General features: G+C 40.3%; 1 protein-coding gene across 1 annotated transcript in view; it reads left to right on the top strand.

Annotated features, from left to right (window-relative positions):
* Positions 1-6,074: 6,074 nt before the first annotated feature.
* The window catches only part of INKA2 (inka box actin regulator 2), a 41,739-nt gene continuing 22,505 nt past the window's right edge, over positions 6,075-25,308 (top strand). The window contains exon 1 of the mRNA XM_070748921.1: positions 6,075-6,482. Coding sequence (XP_070605022.1) covers positions 6,432-6,482 — 51 coding nt within the window. The 5' untranslated portion in view covers positions 6,075-6,431. The remainder of the gene's footprint in view (positions 6,483-25,308) is intronic.

Genomic DNA, 25,308 nt, shown 5'->3' with positions numbered 1-25,308 from the left:
AATCTGTGTGTTATCTTCATATTGCTCCAGAGGATTAGCAAATCAAATAGAAATTAGATGGATTCTTTTAACCTTTTGGTTTATCATCCAGACATCCCTTTCTTTTGCCAGATTTATACATTTTATGCTATCACAAGAGATGTTTAGGTTTCACAAATAAACATATTGATGAATATGTACCGGTACTCACAAATAAATATTACTTTCCACTGATTATTACAGCAACACTTTCTGCTATGGTTATACAAATCTGTATGTTGTGCTGTCATTCAGATTTTAAGAAAAGTAGCTTAGAGATGACTTGGGTAAGAAGCATATTTTCCCCCATTATCTAAGAAGGGAAGGCTTTCACGCAGCGTGTTCCTATTTGAAAGCCACTGGTAAAAATAATGCCTGCTGTGAATGTCAAAGGGTCTTCCACTCCCTCTCCTTAAAAGATCATTAAAAAAAAGATGTAGTTCCCTCAAAACATAACTCCAGCTGTGAGGGCAAATGTGGACTTAGATAAAAGGAAATAAGAGCATGGCAATGAAACAAGGTGTCCCACAGTAATCTCTATGTATTTAAATAGCTGGTAAAATGATTTTAGTATCTAAAATAACAATCTGGGCTACTGTACAATATGCCCTCCTAGGGAGAAGACTATGCAGGACAGAAGGAGACCACCAGATTGCAAGAACTCATTGATAGCCTTACACTGCAATCAACAAGGGCATACATTTTTGCAGCTACTATGGTTGTTAGACGAGCAGGCACAAAAACAACCAGGAAAATGATTGAAGCCTGGGAAATGGGCCCCCTTCAGTCAATGAGAGTGTTGATTTGCCATCAGCTTATCAAGTACAGTGGTACCTCTACTTACGAACTTAATTCGTTCCTTGACCAGGTTCTTAAGTAGAAAAGTTTTTAAGAAGAAGCAATTTTTTCCATAGGAATCAATGTAAAAGCAAATAATGTGTACGATTGGGGAAACCACAGGGAGGGTGGAGGCCTGGTTTCCTCCCAGGAGATTTCTAAAGAGGCCCCATGGAGGCTTCTCCCCGCCTTTTCCAGCCCTGTTTCCTCCCAGGAGATTTCCACAGAGGCCCCACTGAGGCTTCTCCCTGCCTTTTCCGGTTACAGATTCAGAGGCTTGGGTTTGTAAGTGGAAAATGGTTCTTGAGAAGAGGCAAAAAAAATCTTGAACATCCGGTTCTTATCTAGAAAAGTTTGTAAGTAGAGGTGTTCTTAGGTAGAGGTACCCCTGTACTTAAAAAGCAAGGGCTGGGTAACATAAGCAAAAGACAGCCAATGATTTAATAGCCAGCCATCAACACACCCCAATTGAAGTCTAAAAAGCCATATACAACAGGCACAATATAAGTATCACACTACAGAACAGCATACTCCCTGAAGATGGGCTCTAGCATGTGTCTGAAAACTCAGAACACAAAACCTCTGGTCTCGGTGACTGACCCAGATTGGATACTATCCTATCCTAATTAATAAATATTGTACGGATGAAGATTTATTACTCATCCTACAGAGCATTGCAAACTAAGACAACTAGACACAGGAACAGTTTTTCCCCAAATGCCATTACTCTGCCAAAGAAATAATTCCCTCAATACTGTCAAACTATTTACTAAGTCTGCACTACTATTACTACTAGTTTTTTCTCATCATTCCTATCACCAATTTCCTTCCACTTATGACTGTATGACTGTAACTTGTTGCTTGTATCCTTAAGATTTTTATTAATATTGATGGTTTCCTCATTGCTTATTTGACCCCTATGACAATCATGAAGTGTTGTACCTCATGATTCTTGACAAATATATCTTTTCTTTTATGTACACTGAGAGCATATGCACCAAAGACAAGTTCCTTGTGTGTCCAATCACACTTGGCCAATACAGAATTCTGTTCTGTTCTGTTCCAGACTAGATTGGATGGGTAGAAGGAACTGGGAGAGGACAGTCTTTCAGGTAACCCAGTTCCAAACCCTGAAGAGCTTTAGAAGTGACAACCAGCACCTTGAGTTGCACACAGAAATACAACCACCAATGCAGCTTCCAAGGTGTTAAATGTGACGAATAACCAAACACCATTTACTACCTGTATAGTTGTATTCTGCACCAATTGAAGCTTCCAAACGTTCTTCAAGGGCAGCCCCATGTAGTGCATATTCAATTCAATTCAATTTATTAGATTTGTATGCCGCCCCTCTCTACTGGATTGCAGTAATCCAGATAGGAGATCATGAGGGAATGAATAACAGTGAGGAGAGACCCAGTCCAGGAATGTGTGGAGAATATGTGGAAGGTCTTAAGCTTAAAACGTATCAGGAAAGACTTAATGAACTCACTCTATATAATCTGGAGGACAGAAGGAAAAGGGGGGACATAATCGAAACATTTAAATATGTTAAAGGGTTAAATAAGGTTCAGGAGGGAAGTGTTTTTAATAGGAAAGTGAACACAAGAACAAGGGGACACAATCTGAGGTTAGTTGGGGGAAAGATCAGAAGCAACATGAGAAAATATTATTTGACTGAAATTGTAGTAGATGCTTGGAACAAACTTCCAGCAGACGTGGTTGGTAAAGCCACAATAACTGAATTTAAACATGCCTGAGATAAACATATATCCATCCTAAGATAAAATACAGGAAATAGTATAAGTGCAGACTAGATGGACCATGAGGTCTTTTTCTGCCGTCTATCTTGTATGTTTCTAGCTTTCTATGAATAATGACTGAAAAAATGCTACAAGATAAGAAAAGATAAACTCTTCCAACAAAACACATTCCCCAAAACAGCAGTTCCCAGAGATGAGGTAATAGCAACTCCAGTGGACAAATGCTACAATAAAAGTCCCAAGGTTTTATTGTTGTTTTTGAGCAGACAATATATTATTCAGATGTTCTTCGGAGCCATCAAGTAGATTGAGGAACTGTGCATCATGGACATCTCTCTTCAGTATATCTAGAACTCAAGCCTAATCTGGCCCATTAAACTTTCAGTTGGGTAAATATTATGAGGCTCAAACATTAGCTTTTAATTCAGAAAGAGAACTACAAACCTATATTTGATTCTACGTGTCTAAATCACGAGATAAAAAGAACAAGTAACTGCGAGTTTTATAATCCTTGGTGTGATAAATGATCCAGCATTGGGGTGTCTATATGCTCAGGAATGTCCTTGATGTCAGCTGGGCAGTGGACAGTAGTTTTCAGGATGGGCTTGATCCTGGAAACTGAGTCACATACAAGCTGCCACTTGAAGTGGACTGTTTGTAATCCTCGAGACTTGAGCTTCTAAGCCCATTAACCAAAAAGATATCCAGGAATGACAATCAACACCTGCTCATTGTGGCAGGAAAGAACCTCCTGGGTCCACGCTGCTGTCTACATTTGGGCATATTTTTTTTTTCTTTAAAGCTATCTTATAATCAGGAGGCTGGACAATATAAGAGGTATTTTTTTTTATGATGATGTGATGAGGATATATATGTACATACAGGAGTGGGCTGCTGCCTGGACGTGGGGGAACGCAGTGGGGTAGCAAAAATGGAGCTCCACCCCAAAGCACCCAATTTTCATGAAAGATGTTGAAAGAAAATGCAAAGCATCCTGCATAAGCAACGCCCACAGTGTGGCAGTAAAACATTTGGCAGTCCTTCAGTGTGTACATAAAAAATCCAAGTACCGTAAATACCTCTAACATATCAGTAGAAGTAAACTCATTTTTATTCCTGTTGTCAAAATGCCCAAAGACCACTTGTTCAGAGTACAGTGTTCCCTCGATTTTCGCGGGTTCAAACTTCACGAATAGCCTATACAGTAATACCTCATGATACGAACTTAATTGGTGCAAGGAGGAGGTTCGTAAGACGAAAGGTTCGTAAGACGAAACATTGTTTCCCATAGGAAACAATGTAAAGTCAATTAATCTGTGCAACCAAAAAAACCCCCGCAAAAAACCGGCTTTCGGCGACTGGTGGGAAGCCGCGCGGCTGTTTTAAAAGGTGACAGCCGGCCTGGGGGGCTTCCCAGCGGGTTCGGGGGGTGCTGGGAAGCCCCCCAGGCCGGCTGCGACCTTTTAAAATAGCCGTGCCGCTTCCCATCTGTCTCCTGAAGCCGAACGGCAAAGCCGAACTTCCGCGTTCGGCTTCAGGAGACAGCTGGCAAGCGGCGCGGCTCTTTTAAAAGGTTGCAGCCGGGCTGGGGGGCTTCCCAGCAACCTTCCGAACCGAACCCGGGGTTCAGAAAAATTTTGCCTCTTCTTACGAACTTTGTTCGAGTTACGAACCGGCGTTCGGGAGGCTTCTGGGAAGCCCCGCCGCCCGGCTGTCACCTTTTAAAACAGCCGCGCGGCTTCCCAGCAGTCTCCGAACGCCGGTTCGTAACTCGAAAAAAGTTCGTAAGAAGAGGCAAAATTTTTCTGAACCCCGGGTTCGTATCACGAGTTGTTCGTAAGACGAGGGGTTCGTATCTTGAGGTACTACTGTATCACGTTTAAAAAAAAAATATTAATTAAAAAATATTTTGCGGGTTTTTTTCTATACCACATCATACGTCATCGCCAAACTAAAATTTTTTGCAAATAAATAAGAAAAAAAATGTTAATAAATACATTTGTTTATAAATATCAGAATCACTAAATGTCTTATTCAATGGTGACTACCAGTAATAATGGTGAGTAAATGGTTGCTAAGGGAATGGGAAATGATAATTTAGGGGTTTAAAGTGTTAAGGGAAGGCTTGTGATACTGTCCATAGCCCAAAATAGTGTATTTACTTCCGCATCTCTACTTCGCGGAAATTTGACTTTCGCGGGCGGTCTCGGAACACATCCCCCCTGAAAGTCGAGGGAACACTAATTAAAAAAACACAACCCACCCAGGATATCAAATGATGCAGTGATATCTGATAAAGCAGTTGTATACACTAGCATGGTAGGAGAGTAGGAGAAAATCAGCTATAGACTTCACTATGATCTATCTCCCTTATAACTTCCAAAAGTGCTCCATCCCAATGTCCTAAAGTCCAGGATCTAAAATTAGCTAAATGCTAATGAAGAAGGTGCTGCCAGTTTAACAGATTAACAGAGTTGGAAGGGACCTTGTAGGTTATCTAGTCCAACTCCCTGCCCATGGAGACCCTACATCCATGATGGCAAACCTATGATAAGTGTGCCACAAGTGGCACGCGGAGCCATATCAGTGGGCACACAAGCTCAGGTCCAGCATGAATGTGTGTGCCAGCCACCTGATTTTTGGGCCTTCTGGGCCAACCAAAAGTTGGGAAACATCCTGTTTTCAGTTTCTGGGAGGGGTGGGGAAGGCCCATTTTTTTCTCCAAGCTCAAAAGCCTTTCTAGGAGCCTGGCACCCCAAAAATGGCATCCCCCTCCTGGAGGTCCACCAGAGGCTGGAAATTTCCATTTGCCTTCTTCCAGTTGAACCAGACAACTAGACACAGGAACAGTTTTCCCCCCCCAAACGCCATCACTCTACTAAACAAATTTCCTCAACATTGTCAATTTTTTTTACTAAGTCTGCATTTCCATTTCTATTAGTTTTTTTCTCATCATTCCTATCACCCATCTCCTCCCACTTAGGACTGTATGACTGTAGCTTGTTGCTTGTATCCTTAAGATTTTTATTAATATTCTTCATTGCTCATTTGACCCCTATGACAATCATTATGTGTTTTACCTCGTGATTCCTGATAAATGTTTCTTTTCTTTTATGTACACTGACAGCATAAGCACCAAGACAAAATCACACTTGGCCAATAAAGAATTCTATTCTATTCTATTATTCTATTCTAACGTCGGCACTGCCAACTAGGATCGCCGCATCCGCCCTTTGAGGCGGGCGGGACGTCTGTCCTCGCAGAGCGCAACAAAGCAAGCAACGCCTCTTTTGGATTCGGTTGCCAAGCCTCTCCTCCAAGGCTTCACTTTTGCTACCACGTGCGAGCGCGGCGGGAATTGCCATTCAAGCGCCGCTGCCGCTGCCCTTCCCGTCACTTCGGCTCGTGGGTTCTCCATTCTGGGCGCTGGTGCTTCTTCGCGCAGCTCTTGCAAAAGGCAAAGCGAGGCTCGGGCTTCAGGAGCAGCTCCCGTGCCTTTGCAGAGGGTTAGCGGGCGAGAGCCTGGCCAATCCCGAGCCTTTGCCGTGCCGAGCGTTGGCATTTGTGCGTGCGCGTTTTTAACTTTGAAAAGAAAGCCACTTGGCTTCTGGTTTTTGTCGGTCGCGGGCAAAAAGGAAAAAAGTTTTGGCGATCTTTTTCGGGAAGGGCGCTTTCCCGGCGGCGGATGGGCGTTTAAAGGGGCCGTTGGATTAAAAGGCGGCGGGGGCGGGAAAAGGAGCGTCGCGGCTGAAGCAGGAGAGCTGGGCGCGGCGCGCCTCGCAGCCCTCGGCAAAGCTGGATTCGCATGGGAGGATGGAAATGAAGGACATGGATCACTACCTACGCCGCCTGAAGCAAGAGTTGGTAAGGCATGAACGGGGGAAGACGGGAAGGAGGGCGGTTGTGATTAAACCTTGCATACTTACCGCGCGTCGCCCTCTTTTGCAACTTTTCAGGCACTTCCCCGGCAAGAGATTTGTATTAGCAGAAAGAAGAAATGAGTCCATCTCTGTAAATTTATCAAGTGTCATGGTTAGTGTCAACTTATCTGTTGACCTGATTACTCTACAGCTTTTAAAAAAATCTTTATTGAAGATAAATAAGGGGGATACATAAAATAAAAGGGAGGTGCATAAAATGTTGTAAGCCACCCTGAGTCCAAGGAGAAAGGCGGCATAAAAATCGAATAAATAAATAAATACAAATGTATCTGAATTTTGAGTAAACAATTATAAATCGGAATACACACACACATATATAGAAAAAAAACCCCAAGGAATCTTCAATAAAGATTATATTTTTTCTAAGAAAGAAAAGATTTTTATTAGCAATGGTCACGCCAATACTGTGGCGATAAAAGCGCTTGGTATTATGACTTAACATCGATCCATCGATCGCAGTTGGCTGGTGCTGTAACCGATCCCGCCCCAACCCATACACACCCCTTTCATTAGAAAGTACATATTTTCCAAGCTTTTGTTAGAAAAATCTTCCACTGGCGTTTATCTCAGGTATACCAAGAGATGCATCCTCAACCCATTCGTGATTTTTTTTTTTTAAACCTTTAGAAATTTTCTTTTGAATGAAAACTAAACCTAGTTGTCTCGGATGGGTATTTGATGAACTGTATTGAGGGAAGGGAGTAGCAATGCTGTTGGCTGCCCCGAGCCTGCGGAGAGGGGCGGCATAGAAATCTAATTAATTAATTAATTAATTAATTAATTAAAAGTAATTAATAATCATAATAATAATGCACAAGTTAGACATGCTACCAGAAGCCAGAATCCTAAACTTTGCTGCTCAGAATCTATCATTCTTTGCCTATTGAAAAGGGAGAGCTTCTGCTAGTATAACTGATGACCGGGACTAGCAAATGTGGTAATCCATTCAGATAGCAATCAGTTGTAAACTGGAAAGTATCTAACCCAGATGATTAATGGACATCATAATGCATCCTGTTGCTGAGTCCTTTGACATATTATTTTACGTTTAACAAGCAAGTCTGCTTGGAGCAAAACAAAAACATTGAATCAGCACACTAAATAATCTTACCTCATTTCTTTCTTCCTGACGTGGATGCATTATGAAGGTATACCAAACACCATCTTTCAATTTTCTTTGCATCAAATGACCCTGATTCAAGTAGTATTGCTTTTTGCTTTCCAGAGCAGGTATGTCGCTTGTACTTTGCAGATATATTTTGGGGGAAGGGGGTGGAGATATTTTATATAATTACGGGGGTTCCTCCAAATCCTCTGTAGACAATTCTGAAACCCTTACAATTGATATTTTCTTATTAGCTTCCTTTTTTGTTTCATATTGCATAAGTTTCCATTGTGTCATTTTTATGCAAAGGAACTGCTTAGGTCTGCTTAAGTACTCATACCCAAAGTCTCTTGATTGGTATCCTGCAACATATTTAGAAGGTGCTTCTTCACAGTTGCACTTTTGAAAAAGGTAAATTTGATTACCCCACACCTCAACAATCTGAGTTGGTTTTATTATTATCATATTTTATAAATGAAAAACTGAATTGGATATTCTGATTTCCTAAGATGTGCAGTGGGCTGCATTTCCATTCCATAGCTGAAGCCCTCTTTAACAGACTTGAAAATAGTTGTGTAGATCTGTATTGAATTAATTCAACTGCATTGAATTAATGCGGCTATATGTTATAATTGGAGAATTCTGGAATGCAAGCATATTTCCACAAAAGGAATATGCATACATGAGTTACTCGCAAAGAGGTTTGCTTGAACTCTGCAATGTATTTTAGCTTCCCCACAATCAGTTTTAACTGGTCCTTATCTATTTTATCCATACATTTTGGGGCACCCTTCTGGAGGGAAGTGAGTCAGTTTTTTCCCACTTAGACTTTTCTCTTAAGGGCTTGCCTACCTTGCTTTACAAATTATTTTACAGCTTCAACTGAAGTATAACCATAGTATTGTTTCTGTATCACTCTTGATGTGGATGCTGTTTTATAGTCTCTTTTTCTTGGCCCTTTCATCACAACCCTATGAGGTAGATCACCTCTACATCATTATCATCTACAGAAGTCTGATATGTTACTGATGTCTTGGATATCAACCCCATAGAATGCAGCTGTGAGAGCAATCATGGGCTTTCCCAAATATGCCCATGTTACACCAACACTCCGCAGTCTGCATTGGTTGCCGATCAGTTTCCGGTCACAATTCAAAGTGTTGGTTATGATCTATAAAGCCCTTCATGGCACTGGAACAGATTATCTCAGGGACCGCCTTCTGCTGCACGAATCCCAGAGACCAGTTAGGTCCCACAGAGTGGGTCTTCTCCAGGTCCTGTCAACTAAACAATGCCGCTTGGCGGGACCCAGGGGAAGAGCCTTCTCTGTGGCGGCCCGGCCCTCTGGAACCAACTCCCCCCAGAAATTAGAATTGCCCCCACCCTCCTTGCCTTTCGTAAGCTACTTAAAACCCACCTCTGCTGCCAGGCATGGGGGAATTGAGATACTCTTTCCCCCTAGGCCTTTACAATTTTATGCATGGTATGTCCATGTATGTTTGGTTTTTATATTAATGGGTTTTTAATCGTTTTTAGTATTGGATTATTATTGTACGCTGTCTTATTATTGCTGTTAGCCACCCCGAGTCTCTGGAGAGAGGTGGCATACAAATCCAATAAATAAAATAAAATAATAAATAAACAAACAAACAAACAAACAAAGTGTCAGGCAGCTGAATTAGGAACAAGTAGGGTTGAAGATTAGTTTCCCTGAAGAATACCAATATGGGGAAGGGCACTGTACTGATTGATATCTGTATACAGATTGATATCTATCTGTATACCCAGATTGATACGTGTACAGTGGTACTTCTACCTAAGAACGCCTCTACTTACGAACTTTTCGAAATAAGAACCGGGTGTTCAAGATTTTTTTTGCTTCTTCTCAAACAAGAAGCTTCGAAACTGTAACCGGAAAAGGCAGGGAGAAGCCTCTGTGGGGCCTCTCTTGGGATCTCCTGGGAGAAACAGGGCCAGAAAAGGCGGGGAGAAGCCTCCATGGGGCCTTTCTAGGAATCTCCTGGAAGGAAACCGGGCCAAAAAAGGTGGGGAAAAGCCTCCGTGGGGCCTCTCTAGGAATCTCCTGGGAGGAAACAGGGCCGGAAAAGGTGGGGAGAAGCCTCCGTGGGGCCTAGGAATCTCCTGGGAGGAAACAGAGCCTCCACCCCCCATGTGGTTTACCCAATCACACACATTATTTGCCGCTCTGAGTCCACGGAGAGGGGCGGCATACAAATCTAATAAATTATTATTATTATGTCAGTACAACACAGCAAACGAGATCACTATGCTGGATTTCGTATTTCATCACCAGTTGGGCGATCCCAGTAAAACGGCCTTTTGCAATTGACAGATGGAGATTTTATCAATTCCGATGGTTTTCAAATGTCCGCTGAGATCCTTTGGTACTGCACCCAGTGTGCCAAGTACCACTGGGACAACTTTCACTGGCTTATGCCAGAGTCGTTGCTATTATTATTATTATTATTATTATTATTATTATTATTATTATTATTTTATATTGATTCCTATGGGAAAAATTGCTTCTTCTTACAAACTTTTCTACTTAAGAACGGAACGAATTAAGTTTGTAAGTAGAGTTACCACTGTATATCAGTGAAGTGAGGCATCTTTGTTTTATATTGTTTATGTAGCTGCGCATTTTATAATCAAGCCTGGGTAGCTCCCAGTCACCTTCCTAGTCCAAATATTGAAGTTACTCAACTGCATTGCGTGCACTCCAGTTGTTACTTCCATTGCAGTGGAAACAAGAGCACCTTAGGGAAGACTCCAGCAAATATGGCGTTTCCTTCTGCCTGTTGAAGATCTACCCCTTTCTCCCTGCTGCTGCTCTGACAGAAGCCTCGCTTGCTGTGACAGGCTTAAGCTTGCCCACCAACAGATGCTTCCTTCTGGTGTCCTAGTTTTTGTACTAATGGATTAGTAATGAAGATTCAGGATGCTCTTAAATAAAGTATTTGCGTGTCCAAAAAAAAGAGGGTGATGAAGAAGAAGAGCCATGGGAAGTTTATGTCTCAAATGAATGAATAATAGAACTGCAGGTTTTAGGGTGTTTTTTAAAAAAAAAATAAGTTCATGTAGGAGTCATTATGAGAGGAAGAGCTTTGCAATTCAAAAGGCTGCTTTCCATCCAAAAGATTATTATCACCACAGAAGTAACTCCAAGCAGAGCTAGATGAAACTTGAATTCAAAATGGATTTTAGTGCTTTAAGACTGTAATCTGCTACAGATTTAATCACATTGCACACTATAAAAATCATTTCTTTCACAGCAGCGATTCTGCAAGTGTGTTTCTCCGTCCATAGATGCTTTTGTAAAAGGGGGCAATTACAGGCCATTCACTAACCACTCAGATACATGTTCTATCACAGAATGGGAATTGCAATAATGGGCTATTGTCAATTTCCAAAAGGCAACAAATAGATGCAGCCAGTGCAAAACAAAAACATAGTGCTACTTAGGAAAAATGCAAAAGCCCAGCTCTTAATGTTTATTTCTTTGTTTGTTTGTATCCTGTGTTTATTATTTTACAAATATCTCAAGGTGGCAAAATGTGGTTTTAAATGCTGTAATGCAGTGTTTTTCAACCAGTGTGCCGTGGCACACTAGTGTGCCGCGAGACATGGTCAGGTGTGCCCCGAAGAAGGAAGCTCGGGTTCCGGTCTCGCAACTTTTTGCTGAGAGAGAGAGAGAGAAAGAAAGCAAGAGAGAGAGAGAGAAAGAGAAAAAGAAAGTGAGGAGAGAGAAAGCAAGAGAAAGAAAAGAGAGAGAGCAAGCAAGAGTGAGAGAGAAAGAAAGCAAGAGAGAGAGAGAAAGCGAGAGAAAGAAAACAAGAGAGAGAGAGAGAGAAAAGGAGAGGAAGGGAGAGAGAGAGAGAAATGAGTAAAAAGGAGAGGAAAAAAGAGAAATGAGAAAATGATTGAGACAGAGAAGAAGAGGAAATAGAGAGAAACAAAAGAGAGAGAGAAGTGACTCTTGATTTAAAGCATATGATAAAAAGCACCCAAAGAATAAGAGAGAAAACCCCCCCAGCCCTCATCTGTTTTTGGAAATGGTTCAAGAGTGTGTATACACACACACACACACACACGGATGGGGAGGAGATAGGGATGGAAAAAGAGAGGAGAGTGTCTTAGGGTGTCATTTTGTGTCATTTTGGTTGGTGGTATGCCCCAGGATTTTGTAAATGTAAAAAATGTGCCGCGGCTCAAAAAAGGTTGAAAATCATTGCTGTAATATATTAACAGGGCAACCCTAAGCTAATATAAGGGCTGGAGTTATGAAATACTAGCAGGATGTTCCTTACCCTTGTGTGTGTGTGTTTACCCAGGAAAGGAAGGGAGAAATGCAGAGTGAGGGAGTAGAAGAATGACATAAAAATTGTGTTAGCGGAAACTTCTTTACAGCCATTAGTCACCATAGGTCTAAAGACAATTGTCCCATGTCTCCCACACAGAGACAGATAATGACTTATACCAAGATAGTTCTTCAATTCTTGGCCACTCCTTCCACATATTTATACATACAAAACATGACCATTACATCTTTTTTCCATTTTCTTTCAGCAGAGTGTGGCCAGCAATAATTTGTAACTATCACTATTTTCCTGACATGGTTTTATTCTTTGTAGAACTCTCACAACTATCATTTTGTAAACACAGTTTGCACCAAGGAAAAGAAGAAGGCACCCTACACCCACATTGTTCCTGACAGGATTTCCTCAGAATGCCAAGTAGGAAAGCCTGCAGGTATTCAAATTGGGTGTGATCCTCATTACATAATCATCATCCAGTATTGCCTCACTTCACAAGTTTGGGAAGTTTGAGTACAAACACATACACATGCATTCAGAAAGGATTATGACCCTATTCACCCTATGCTGGCAGGAGAATTCTGGGAGTTGAAGTTCACAAGTCTTAAAGTTGCCAAGTTTGAAGACCTCTGCGTGTTACAAGATCTGTTAGCAGAGAGTAGTTTTATGGAAATGTGGATAGAAGCTAATCTTAACTTAATGTTATATCACTAGGACTTCTGCTGAACTAAATCCAGGGAGATTTGGAACCAAAGGAGCATTTCTTTACACAATGAACAAAATTCACCCCATCAGAAGTAGAGATATACACCAATTGAGGCCCTTGGGAAAGAACAGTTTTATAGAAGACTGGGTTATGAATGTCTATGGCCTTGAAGATTGCTGGTAACCTAAAGGATTACAACTAATTACAACAATACTCTCTGTTGAGGAAAAGAGTTATTATATTTAATCCAAAAATGGTGGTCTAAAAGAAGTGTTGGTTTGACCTAACAGGCTTCCTCTTTTCTTGAGAGAGAATAGTTTCCCTGCAGGCACCACAGAAGCCTTATCATTTAGTCTCATCAGCAGACAAGAATTTGATGCATCATCCTTCCTAATACTGTATTACAAATGCAGGAAGAATTCAGCCAAGAAGAACTTGTTAGAGCACTGAGTTCATCTAACAATAAAAAAGGTGGGAAGATTTTCTTCACATATCCATGAATACATGAGTTAATCAGTGAAACAACCACCCTGTTCCATCTTCAGGAAACCAGGCCCTTTCTCTCCCTCCAGCAACAATATGATAAATGACACACTACTTTATCTAACCTAATCCTATTGGATAGTGAGATTCTTGCTCCATTGTCTTATCCATTATTATTGGCATTCTGTAATACAGTGTTCCCTCGATTTTCACAGGTTCGAACTTCGCGAAAAGTCTATACCACGGTTTTTCAAAAATATTAATTAAAAAATACTTTGCGGTTTTCCCCCCCTATACCACGGTTTTTCCCACCCAATGATGTCATATGTCATCACCAAACTTTTGTCCGCCTTTAATAAATATTTTTTAATAAACTTTAATAAATAAATATGGTGAGTAATAATCTAAATGGTTGCTAAGGGAATGGGAAATTGTAATTTAGGGGTTTAAAGTTTTAAGGGAAAGCTTGTGATACTGTTCATATCCAAAAATAGTGTATTTACTTCCGCATCTCTACTTTGCAGAAATTCGATTTACGCGGGCGGTCTCGGAACGCATCCCCCAAGAAAATTGAGGGAACACTGTATTGGGTATTAAACAAGATAGAAAAGACTTTTGTCTTCATGTCTTCTTCTTCTTTGGAGCCAGATAAACTGATCAGGCAGAGTAAGCAGAACTAGGGTAGACATTGACCCAAGGTGCCAAAGCTTAGGGAAAGGCAAGTCCATCCTACCATCTAAATTAATCTAAAAATGCAAATCTATGGCATTGAGATGACACCATCAGTCAATGTGGGATGCCAAATACCCTTGAATCAACACTAAGGGAACTAAATTCCAACTAATAAGGGCGGTGGAAGAGTTTTTATCAAGAATTACATGGTGAGTAATATATCATATGGACACAGACTAAAGCAGTAAAAGATAGGATACAAGTGTGTTCATCATCTCTTGTGTGCATTTTAGCTTTTCCATGAGAATTATGTTGTTAGCTATCACTAGCACTAATGATGTTACCTAGTGAGAGTAATGAAATGTTTGCAAGAAATAAGCAAACTCATAGAACACCAAGGACCCCTTATTTCAATCCTGAACTACAAATAGTCTCCTTTATTATCTATCTTGAATTTGCTGCTAGCACATTTTTGTTGTAGAATATCCACTATGACGGAGGCGGTATGGTTGGTGATAGTCAGTGCCTGATTCAAAGTGTCAGGAAGCGGAACCATAATCCCATGTACGTTTCAGAAGAAAATCAAGCCATCTGTGCATTGCCGTATGAAAACAATGAACTGAAGTGAGAAGAGATCTTACCTGCTTTTTACTTGTCAGTCTGAGATTGCATTTACTCTAAAAGCATACACGTTATTATTTCATATCTCCTCTGCCATAGTTCATTGCCATCATACCTTCCAAATTTCTTCTGCAGTAGTGGTGATGGGTAGAATTGTGCTTTTCTAAAAAGAAAGCTGAGGGTTTATGAACTGACAAGCAGAATTGCCTCCTCTTGCTATTCACCAACCCTATTCATACAAATATTTTGCCAATGTTTTTAACTTAATTTTATTTGAATTTTTTTAAAAAGAAGATAAAATCTGATTCAAGCTAATATAAAGTAAGGAAGAAAAAAGAAAGGGGGAAAGGTCCAAGGGAAGAAAACAAGTTAAAAAATGGAAAAGAAAGAAAAAAGATACGAAAAAGTGGTTTCCATTATTCTTTACAATAGCAGAATCTGTCAGTTTAATCAACATTCCTTTGTAGTGAGTAGTGTTGAATCTTTCCATCTTTGTGTATATAATAATCTCTCTATTCCTCTCTTTCTTTCTTTCTCTCTCTCTCTCTCTCTCCCTTACACTCATCACTCATGCTTGTTGGACATGTTAAAAAAAAGATTGCAATACAGACATTGGTGCGGAAGATTTTCAAGATTAATATCCAAAGGAAGCCACAACTTTTAGTCTTTTAAGACTAATAGATAAGCAGGTAGAAAAAAGTTGTGTAAGATTCTTTATATATTTATTTTTTCTGTTTATTTATTAGTCTTAAATGGAAACATCCTGGTTTCAATTGGATATTAATCCACGGAGAGGGGCGGCATACAAATCCAATAAATAAATAAAATAAATAATCTTGAAAATCCTCTAAACCAATGTATGTACAGTGGAACCTCGACATACGAGCAGCTCTACTTACGAGCTACTCGAGATAAGAGCTGGGAGGGGAGCGACATTTTTGTTCGCCTCCCGAGCTCACATTCGGGATACGAGCGCCAAGGAGCTGTCTCCTGAAGCCGAAAGCTAACTTCCGCGTTCGGCTTCAGGAGACAGCTCCTTGGCGCTCGTATCCCGCGTGTTTTAAAAGGTTGCAGCCGGCCTGGGGGGCTCGGGGGGGTGCTGGCAAGCCCCCCAGGCCGGCTGCAACCTTTTAAAACACGCGCGCCGCTTCGCAGCTGTCTCCTGAAGCCGGAACGCTAACTTCCGCGTTCCGGCTTCAGGAGACAGCTGCAAAGCGGCGCGCGTGTTTTAAAACGTCACAGCCGGCCTGCGGGGCTCGGGGGGAAGCCCCCGAGCCCCCCAGGCCAGCTGCCACGTTTTAAAACACGCGCGCCGCTTCACAGCTGTCTCTGAACGCTAACTTCCGCGTTCGGCGGCAGCGGTTTTTTTTGTTGTTGCACGGATTAATTGACTTTACATTGTTTCCTATGGGAAACAATGTTTCGTCATACGAGCGTTCCGACTTACGAGCCTCCTTCCGGAACCAATTAGTCTCGTAAGTCGGGGTTCTACTGTATTTCAATCCATTTTTTAGCTTTTTTACATGATAAAGCATGATAAAATGTCCCTTCTTATTGTTAACGTTTCTAACATACTGTACATTTGAAGTGCCTTTATACATTATAGATAGTTTCTCTGGTATTAATACATCATTTGATAAAAAAAAATCTCTTTAGGATCATAACACAATATAAATTGTCATTTCCATCTGTATTTCTTCCACTTTATTTTTTTCCAAAAAAGTCTTTCTTTCTGCAGAGTTTAGTCTGAATCTCTGTTGTGAGAGGTACTAATCTTCCCTTCTAACCTATCCCACCTGAATGTAATTTTCTTCCATTAAAATTTGTCAGAAAAAAAGACTTTTCTCTAAAATATTGCCTAATATTTTAAATGGAATTTCCTTCTGCACAATTACGGTATATCCATATTATCAGTCCTCAATCAAATATTAAAATGCTGCTGTGAAACCTGGTCTCTGGTCTTGACAAAGTTCACAAGAACACCCAGTGTTTTAAAATGTCATCTCTTCCTCCATCCCTAGTGTTTCTCACTAACCATCAGATCTTTCGCCTTTTACTGCTGCATCCTGAGCAAATGCATTTTTCACTGAGTAATAAGTTTTCCTGGATTTAACTGGAGGCAACATTCAAGAATTGCGGTCATGTTTACAGTAAGCTCACTCTGTTCCTAATAAAAAGAGAACAAAATAGGTCACCTTTCCTTGCTTTAATGCATCTGACTGTTCCTGGTATGTCAGATTTGATGAACAGCAAAGTGGCTCAGAAAAGATAAAATTCATTCTCTTGGATAATATAGTTAAAAATAAAAGCCAGTGGTTATTCCATCAATTATACATATCTTAGTTTGAACTAAAACCATTTAGGTTCCCCTTGATGCAGATAAAGGCCAATGAGAAATTGAAGCACTTAACAGTTTCATGGTTTAAATAACTGAATAATATGGAGGATAAAACTCTTTGTGATTTGTACAGATGTGTATTTTCCAACTAGTGTAGACCATAATTGGGGAATGCAGGCTAGGGAATTCTGGGTATTGAAATCAACATTTTCAAGTTGCCAAATAGAATAATATGGATATAATATGAAACAGAATTTCCTACGAAAATAGACTAACAATCCTGGTCCTAGAAAGCCTAGAACTACGGCGCCTAAAACACGATTTGAGTATTGCCCACAAGATCATATGCTGCAACGTCCTACCGGTCAATGACTACTTCAGCTTCAACCGCAACAACACAAGAGCACGCAACAGATTCAAACTTAATACGAACCGCTCCAAACTTGACTGTAAAAATATGATTTGAACAATCGAGTTATCGAAGCATGGAACTCATTACCGGACTCAATTGTGTCAACCCCTAACCCCCAACATTTCTCCCTTAGACTCTCCACAATTGACCTCTCCAGGTTCCTAAGAGGCCAGTAAGGGGCGTACATAAGTGCACTGGTGTGCCTTTCGTCCCCTGTCCAATTGTCTTTCCTTTCTCTCACATACCATATATATTTTCTTTCTTTCACATATCCTCTCCTCTAAGTTCACTTTACCCTTATACAGTATATATATTTTACAACAGCACGAAGCTTGGAACTTCAGCCTGATGATGGTGAATGTGATTTCACCGAAACGTCGCATAGACATGCAAAATATTACACAGGGCAAAACCCGAACTCAGAACAATCTACATACATACATACATTATATATTTTATATATATATATATATATATATATATATATATATATATATATATATATGTTAAATGTTTATAGCTGGAATTTAAAATTAAGGGAGACCAGGATAGATCTATTTCGGCCTTATTAGGCCTCATCAGCTGGCCACACCCATTCTTTTACTGGGATTCGATCTGGGAAGCTTCTATATATATATATATATATATATACACACACACACACACACACACACACACACACACACATGTCTATTTTTCTTTGTGTGTAGGACAAATGAATAAATAAAATAAATAAAAAATAAAATTTGAAAAACATTAAAATGTTCCTTTGCCTGATCTAACAGGGCTAGCCTTGAGTTCTATATAAAGTTAAGCATGTTTCTTTACTTGCCAATTTTCTCCTGTAGTTCTATGTGAAAACAATTTACATCTACGAATCATAGCTATCAGTAAGAGTTTTGCCATTTTGGCATACATTGTCAGTGGATTGTATGTTTGCTTACTTTTAATAATATCCATATTATCAGTGTACTTTCAAAGCTTATTTTTCAAGAAATTTTTTATCTCAATGATCCAATGAAATTAAGTGGCATTTTTTTCAAAATGGAACTGACTTTGCATCTTTTAAACTACTCATAAATCTTCAATATGAAATAAAGATTTCATATAAATTCTGACAGGACCTGTAGACAGTAGATCAGCTTTTGTCTGTGCTTATGTGTATTTTGTCTGATTGATAGTAGTAAAACTTCATCCTGCAGTGTAGCTACCTGCCAATATCACACCCAACCCTATAGCCTTGGCTCAGTAGTTTAGTCATCAAAATGTGCAGGTTGGATTCACATCGTTGTGTTTTCATTTAAGCATTGACACACTGAAGTACTCATGGGTAGCAAATGCAACCTTTAACTAAATTTCCGACTCTCTTTATAGGATGAGACAGGGCTAGACAGACAAGGCTAGACAGAAAGCCTGGAGATGCAATGATAAGAAAACCTTTACTTGCTAAAATGTTGGCAGCTGTTGCCAAATATTATGTGGGCCAGGAACTGCTGGAAGGAGGGGGGGAAACTATATTAAAACTCAAGTTATTGCATTCTCGCTATTCTGGTAAACATTTAATTGTATTCTTACTATCCAGTCATAACTGCATTTATTTGGATCAATTTCAAAAGCATTTATTAAATCTTAAGCTACCAGGTCATGGGTAATTAGCTAATCAGTATAATTTTCCAGATTGCAGCCCTATCACAATTTCCTTTCTGTCTGTTTTAACATTTAGGCATAAAGCCAGAGCTTTAGTTTCTAACTTGGTACTTTACAGCAGTGATTTTCAACCTTTTTTGAGCCGCGGCACATTTTTTACGTTTACAAAATCCTGGGGCACACCACCAACCAAAATGACACAAAATGACACCCTAAGACACTCTCCTCTCTTTTTCCATCCCTGTCTCCTCCCCCCCTTGTGTGTGTGTGTGTATACACTTTTGAACCATTTCCAAAAACAGGTGAGGTCTGGGGGGGGGTTTCTCTTATTCTTTGGGTGCTTTTTATCATATGCTTTAAATCAAGAGTCACTTCTCTCTCTCTTTTGTTTCTCTCTCTTTCCTCGCATTCTCTGTCTCAATAATTTTCTCATTTCTCTTTCCTCCCCTTTTTGCTCATTTCTCTCTCTCTCTTTTCTCTCTCTCTCTCTCTTGCTTTCTTTCTCTCTCACTCTTGCTTTCTCTTTCTCTCTCTCTCTCTCACTCTCTTTTTCTCTTTCTCTCTCTCTTGCTTTCTTTCTCTCTCTTTCTTTCTCTCTTTCTCACTCTCACTCTCTCAACAAAAAGTTGCAAGACCGGAACCTGAGCTTCCTTCTTCGCGGCACACCTGACCATGTCTCGCGGCACACTGGTTGAAAAACACTGCTTTACAGAAATAACAGAAGAGTTGGAAGGGACCTTGGAGGTTTCTGATTCAACCCCTTGCCCTGGCAGGAAATCCTCTAATATTTCAGACAAATGGCTGTCCAATCTCTTCTTTAAAACCTCCAATGTTGGAGACCCACATCCTTTGGAAGCAAGTCGTTCCAATGATTAACTGTTCTCACTGTTAAGACATTTCTGCTTAGTTGTGTGTTGCCTTTTTCCTTCATTAATTTCCATCCATTTCTTCTTTGTCCTGCCTTCTTCGGAGAATAGGTTGACCCTCTCTTCCGTGTGGCATCCCCTCAATCAGAATAGAGCTGGAAGGGATCTTGGAGGTTTTCTAGTCCAACCCCCTGTTCAATCAGGAGACCCTATACAAGTGATGGTGAATCTTTTTTGCTTAGTGTGCCAGTAACCAAAGTGTGTTTGTGTGTGTATGTGTGCACACTAGTGTGTGCATGTGCCCACACCCATCCCCTCCCCCCGTGCACGCGAACCTCCTGCGCTGCTCATGCAAACGATTTCCTCATCCCTGCACACGTGCAGAGGCATCACTGAAGCCAGGAACAGGGAAAAAACAACCAAACGGCTAACCAGAAGTTCAGGAAAATGGATTTCCGGTTTGCCTGTTGTGCTGTTTTTCACACTCTGGGGCCTTCAGGAAAGCTTCCTAAAAGCCACAAAGTACGAAAAACAGCCCAACAGACAAACCAAACTTTCGGTTTGCCCGTTGGGCTGTTTTTTTGCACTCCGGGGTTTCAGGGGAACTTCCCTGAAGTCTCTGGATAATAATAATAATAATAGTAATAATAATAATAATAATAGTAATAATAATAATAATAATAATAATAATAATAATAATAATAATAATGATCTGGCATAGTGAACTGGACTCAAGCAGAGCTGGACAACCTGGACAGGAAAACCAGAAAATTGCACTACACCCCCGTAGTGACGTTGACAGGCTGTATTTACCAAGGAAAATAGGCGGCAGAGGACTTTTGCAAGTGAAGCAGACAGTGGAGGAAGAGAAGCATGCATTAGCTTGCTAGTGCACGCATGAGTGCTGGAGCTGACATAGAACAACACCTCGCGTACCCTCTGATATGGCTTCGCATGCCGCAGCTTTGCCATCACCGCCCTATACCATTTAAGATAGGTGGCTGTCCATTTTTTTCTTAAAACCCTCCAGTGTCTAGGAACATGTGTAATTACTTTAGATAGGATAAAAGCTCTTGAATTTGGGGATTTGTGCTTGCTTGATTTATGTTAAGTATTGATTTCATCTTGGGACAAGGTATCTGTATATTCACCCACCTAACTGAATGGCAATATAAATTTGCCAGGACAAGAGAAGTAAGTTAAATGGAACATTATATTCACTTCCAATCTTATGTTCAGATCTTGATGTAAAATATTTTAAATCAATACTTCATTTATTGAAAGAGACAAAGCTTTAGAGGAAAAGGGACAAGCAGTGTAATAGACAGCCCAGGATTTTCTAGCCACATTAGGAGAGGGAAAAGTTTGTCTTTTTTACTTTATGACTGAGCTCTATCAGGACTTAGCTATGAATATTCCATAGTCCAAAGCCCTTTCTCTGTGTCTCCAGACAACAAGAAGAAACAGTCTGTGTGCAATTTATGTAGGAGTTTGGTTTTATGAGCTCAGTTTGCATTGAACAAAATCATGATGTGCGTAATATATTAAAAAAAACCTTATTTTTTCTCCTGCGAAGAGGAGGAGAATAAATGTCACATTACAATAAACTTTAAGGCTGACTCACTTAAAGTGGTATATCTTAATAATTGTCAAAGCAAAGAAGGAGAATTAATCACTGTCAAAATTTTACTTTTGCTCCTACTTTGTATTATGGGGTCTTGCAACTTTTTATTATTCAGCCAAGGAGAACATAACAATGATGGTGGAGATGAAACTTGCATTCCCCAAACTTGGCAAGTTTAAGACTTATGGACTTCAGATCTCAGAATTCTCCAGCCAGCATAGTTGGTTGTAGAATTCTGGGAGTTGAAGTCCACAAGAATTGAAAGTTGCCAAGTTTGAAGACCTCTGCTTTATCTAAACATATTAATTCTGAATGAAGCCCTTTCCACTTCCAGCCTTGGTTACTGTTGACATTAAGTCCATGATAGCGAACCTATGGCATGCATACCACAGGTGGCACGCGGAGCTATATCGGAGGGCATGCGAGGCGTTGTCCTATGTCATTTCACCCTCCGGAGGGCAAAAAGTCACCCAACGGGCAAAACAGAAGTTCAGAAAAACAAATTTCTGGTATTCCCAGTGTGCTGTTTTTTTGCACTCTGGGGTTTCAGGAAGCTTCCCCAAAGCCTCCAGAGTGCAAAAAACAGCACAACAGGCAGAATGGAAGTCCGTTTTTCCGAACTTCACATTTTGCTGTTTTTTTCACTGTCCCAGGCTTCAGTGATGCCAGTGCACATGAATGGGGACGGGTGGAGATTGTGCGCAGTAGCAGTGTGGAGGGGGTGTGCATGTGTGGTGGGGGAGGGAAGTGGTGTTGGCAGATTACCTCAGGGACCGCCTTCTGCTGCACAAATCCCAGCGACCAGTTAGGTCCCACAGAGTGGGTCTTCTCCGGGTTCCGTCAACCAAACAGTGTCGCTTGGCGGGACCCAGGGGAAGAGCCTTCTCTGTGGCGGCCCCGGCCCTCTGGAACCAACTCCCCCCAGAGATTAGAATTGCCCCCACCCTCCTTGCCTTTCGTAAGCTGCTTAAAACCCACCTCTGCCACCTCTTGTATTTATGATGAAAATACAAGCAAATGAAATTAAAGTGTCGAGGAAGAGAGGTGAAATTATACATGGTCAGAAGGAAGAACAAAAGCTTCCTTATGTGTGACTGCCAGATGGCAATCTGTGGGTTTAGAAAACTATGCCGGACTTCCTAAAATATTCATACATATTTTCAGAACTATAGAAGGGAATTTGATTTTATTCTCCAAGGTTCTAAAATCTTGAACCTTGCTCATTCAATTAAAAAAAATGACCCAAAAGTTTGTTTGTTAGAGCAACATCAGAATGATGAAAGTGGCATTGTAACATTACAGTGCTGACGCTAATCTGTCCTCTCCTGCCCCCAGCCTCCCACGGTCACTCTTGTTTATTAATAAGCGTCATATCCTGTTTTCCATCCAGCAATTCAGGGAGTGTATTTGCTTTTTTAAAAAAAATTCTCCACAATAATTATTTTGGGGGTAGATTGGGCTGAGAGAAAGTCATGGCTGAAGAAATATTTTGTACTTGTGTTCCTGTGGCCCTTGATAACTCTTTATAGATAACACTGGCTATTGTTTCAACAATGGCGGAAACTGGGCTTCGTTGTTCAATAAAATAACGTAAAAATGGTCTAGAGCACTTAAATAGTTACAGCTTTTAAAGTATTTATTTTCAGGAAAAGTCCCCACTTTGAACTACTGCTTACTAGCATACTGCATTCATTACTCTTCCTTAAAATACATATTTTAAGAAAACAAATGAAATGTGGATTCATTCTGTTTTGTTTTGTAAAGTTTTGTAAAGTTTTTTATTTCATTATACACATATAAAAACATTCTTTTTACATCAGCAATGTGTCATCCAGCTGTACAACTTTTTATCATACCTTTATATAATTTTCTCTCATTAAATTCCCTTTTATTCTTTTTTTAACATATTATACATTTTGTCTTGATATATTACATTTTTTACTCATTTACTTTCTTCAGTTCCATACTCCTTTCTTTTTTTCTATCCACTTGTAAAAATGATGTGGATTTATTCTCTGGCTGTACTTCCTCCCATAAGTTTCATTTTGTAAGGGAAATCTGTAGAAGGTATATTATATTATGTGATCTTCTAAAGTTAGCATTTTGATTCATTAAAAAGGATGCTGTTAGACTTGTGAAGCTCAGTGAACGAAAAGCCAGAATATTTGATATATTATACCACGTGGAAATGCATGGATTTTCCCTGTGATTAGAAAATGTCAAACAAAGGAAAGAAATTTGCTAGCAATGCTGCAGATGAATTACTACATCCCACTATTTGCTGTATTGTAAAAAATGATAATTCTTCTTAATGCTGATGTGATACTTGTGCTATTAATCTGCCGGTAACCTATGTCTCAATTTTAACAATTGACATAATTATTGTTATAAACCTACAGTTTCTCCTTAGTGGGTGGAGATAGCATACAGGAATGGGTTAACTCCATCTGTCAGCTTATTGGACTGAGCCTGAAAACTGTAACAATACGCCTCCTCCATTTGTCCTCCTAACTTTTAGACTCAGTCAAGCTTTGAAATAGAAGTGCTTCTGTGATTCTTTTCCATTCCTCGATACTTTTTCAACTGTATACATATTGATCGATCCACCTCAAAAAGGGGAACTGTATCCCAAACTCCCACTCCAACGCGGTAGAGCAATTCTTGATTCCAGCGTAAAAGACTTTTAGCCTGAAACTGTTGAAGGCCACCTGTGGCGATTCAGCTTCCTAGAGGCAGTGGATCAGGCCAGTGCCCATGAATTTGCTCTGGAACACTAACCCTCAATCGCGACTAGCCCTGGTTGAGACAGGCCTGTGAGCCACCTGGCTCAGGGAAGGGAGCCAGTTGATTGGGCACCACTCACAAGCTTTGCTTCATGGCGGCTGGCCCTGGAGCTTGTGAAATGCCAAAATTAAAATCAAATGAACTAGGAGGTGAGTTCCGATCATTCGGAAGCTCCCTGAAACACGAAACAAGCTCCCTCATTCTGGGTTTGTGCCTCGAAGCTAGGAGGTGCCTGATATTCTGCCCGATCTCAGGCATTCCAGAAAGCTTCACTACCCAAAGAGTGTAAGAGTATGAGTGTTTTTATGGTCTTTGGAGTTTTTAGGTTATTAGTTATTAATTGGATTCAGGATGTTATATATTGTTATTTCACATGTTGTAAGCCGCCCCAAGTCCTCAGAGGGGAGGGGCATAAAAGTCCAATTAATAAATAAATTAATAAATACCGATGCATAGTCAACAGATGATGCTGAGGAGCAGCCCTTCATAGCAGCTTCTAATTTGCCTGGCAACAGTGAGTACTTCTCCAGTCCATTGCCAGAGCACAGGCCCACAAAGTTGGCCTGGGAGCAGCCTGTCAGGCATACAGTTCCGCTAGCTGAAACTATTTTTACTCCTTTTTGGGTGGTTTCACATGTCCACCAGATGTAGTAATATGTGCCTGGTTTTTCCCTGCACTTCCAACATAGTGGTGATAAATTTGGATGCATTTTTGCAAGTCTAGCCGGTGGCAGGTGCCATCTGTAGAACATTTTGTAATGATTTTCCTTATATGAAGTTGCCATTGTTAGTTTGTAGTTGACAGTCCAAATTTTTTCCCATTCATTTAAATTAATTGTATATCCAAAATTTTGTGACCACGCTATCATAGTTCCTTTAACTATTTCTTCTACTGTATCGTGTTGAAGGAGGAGATTGTATATGTTTGATATTTGTTTTTTTTGTGGGCCGAAAATAATCTTATCAAGGAGATTGTTTTTTTGAAAGTCTAATTTGTTCTTATCTTCATTATATTTTGATTTAATTTGTAAGTAGTGTAACCAGTCCACTTTAATACCTTTTTCCACGAGTTTTATTTTTACTCCTACGGCTACGGGCCTTTGATCTCGAGCAGAGGTAAACAGTATTCCTTGAGAGTTAATTCCTTGTCCCTTCAG

The sequence above is a fragment of the Erythrolamprus reginae genome, chromosome 3 (genome assembly GCF_031021105.1).
Source record: "Erythrolamprus reginae isolate rEryReg1 chromosome 3, rEryReg1.hap1, whole genome shotgun sequence".
Taxonomy (NCBI): domain Eukaryota; kingdom Metazoa; phylum Chordata; class Lepidosauria; order Squamata; family Dipsadidae; genus Erythrolamprus; species Erythrolamprus reginae.
This window is presented reverse-complemented; position numbering and strand designations above follow the sequence as displayed.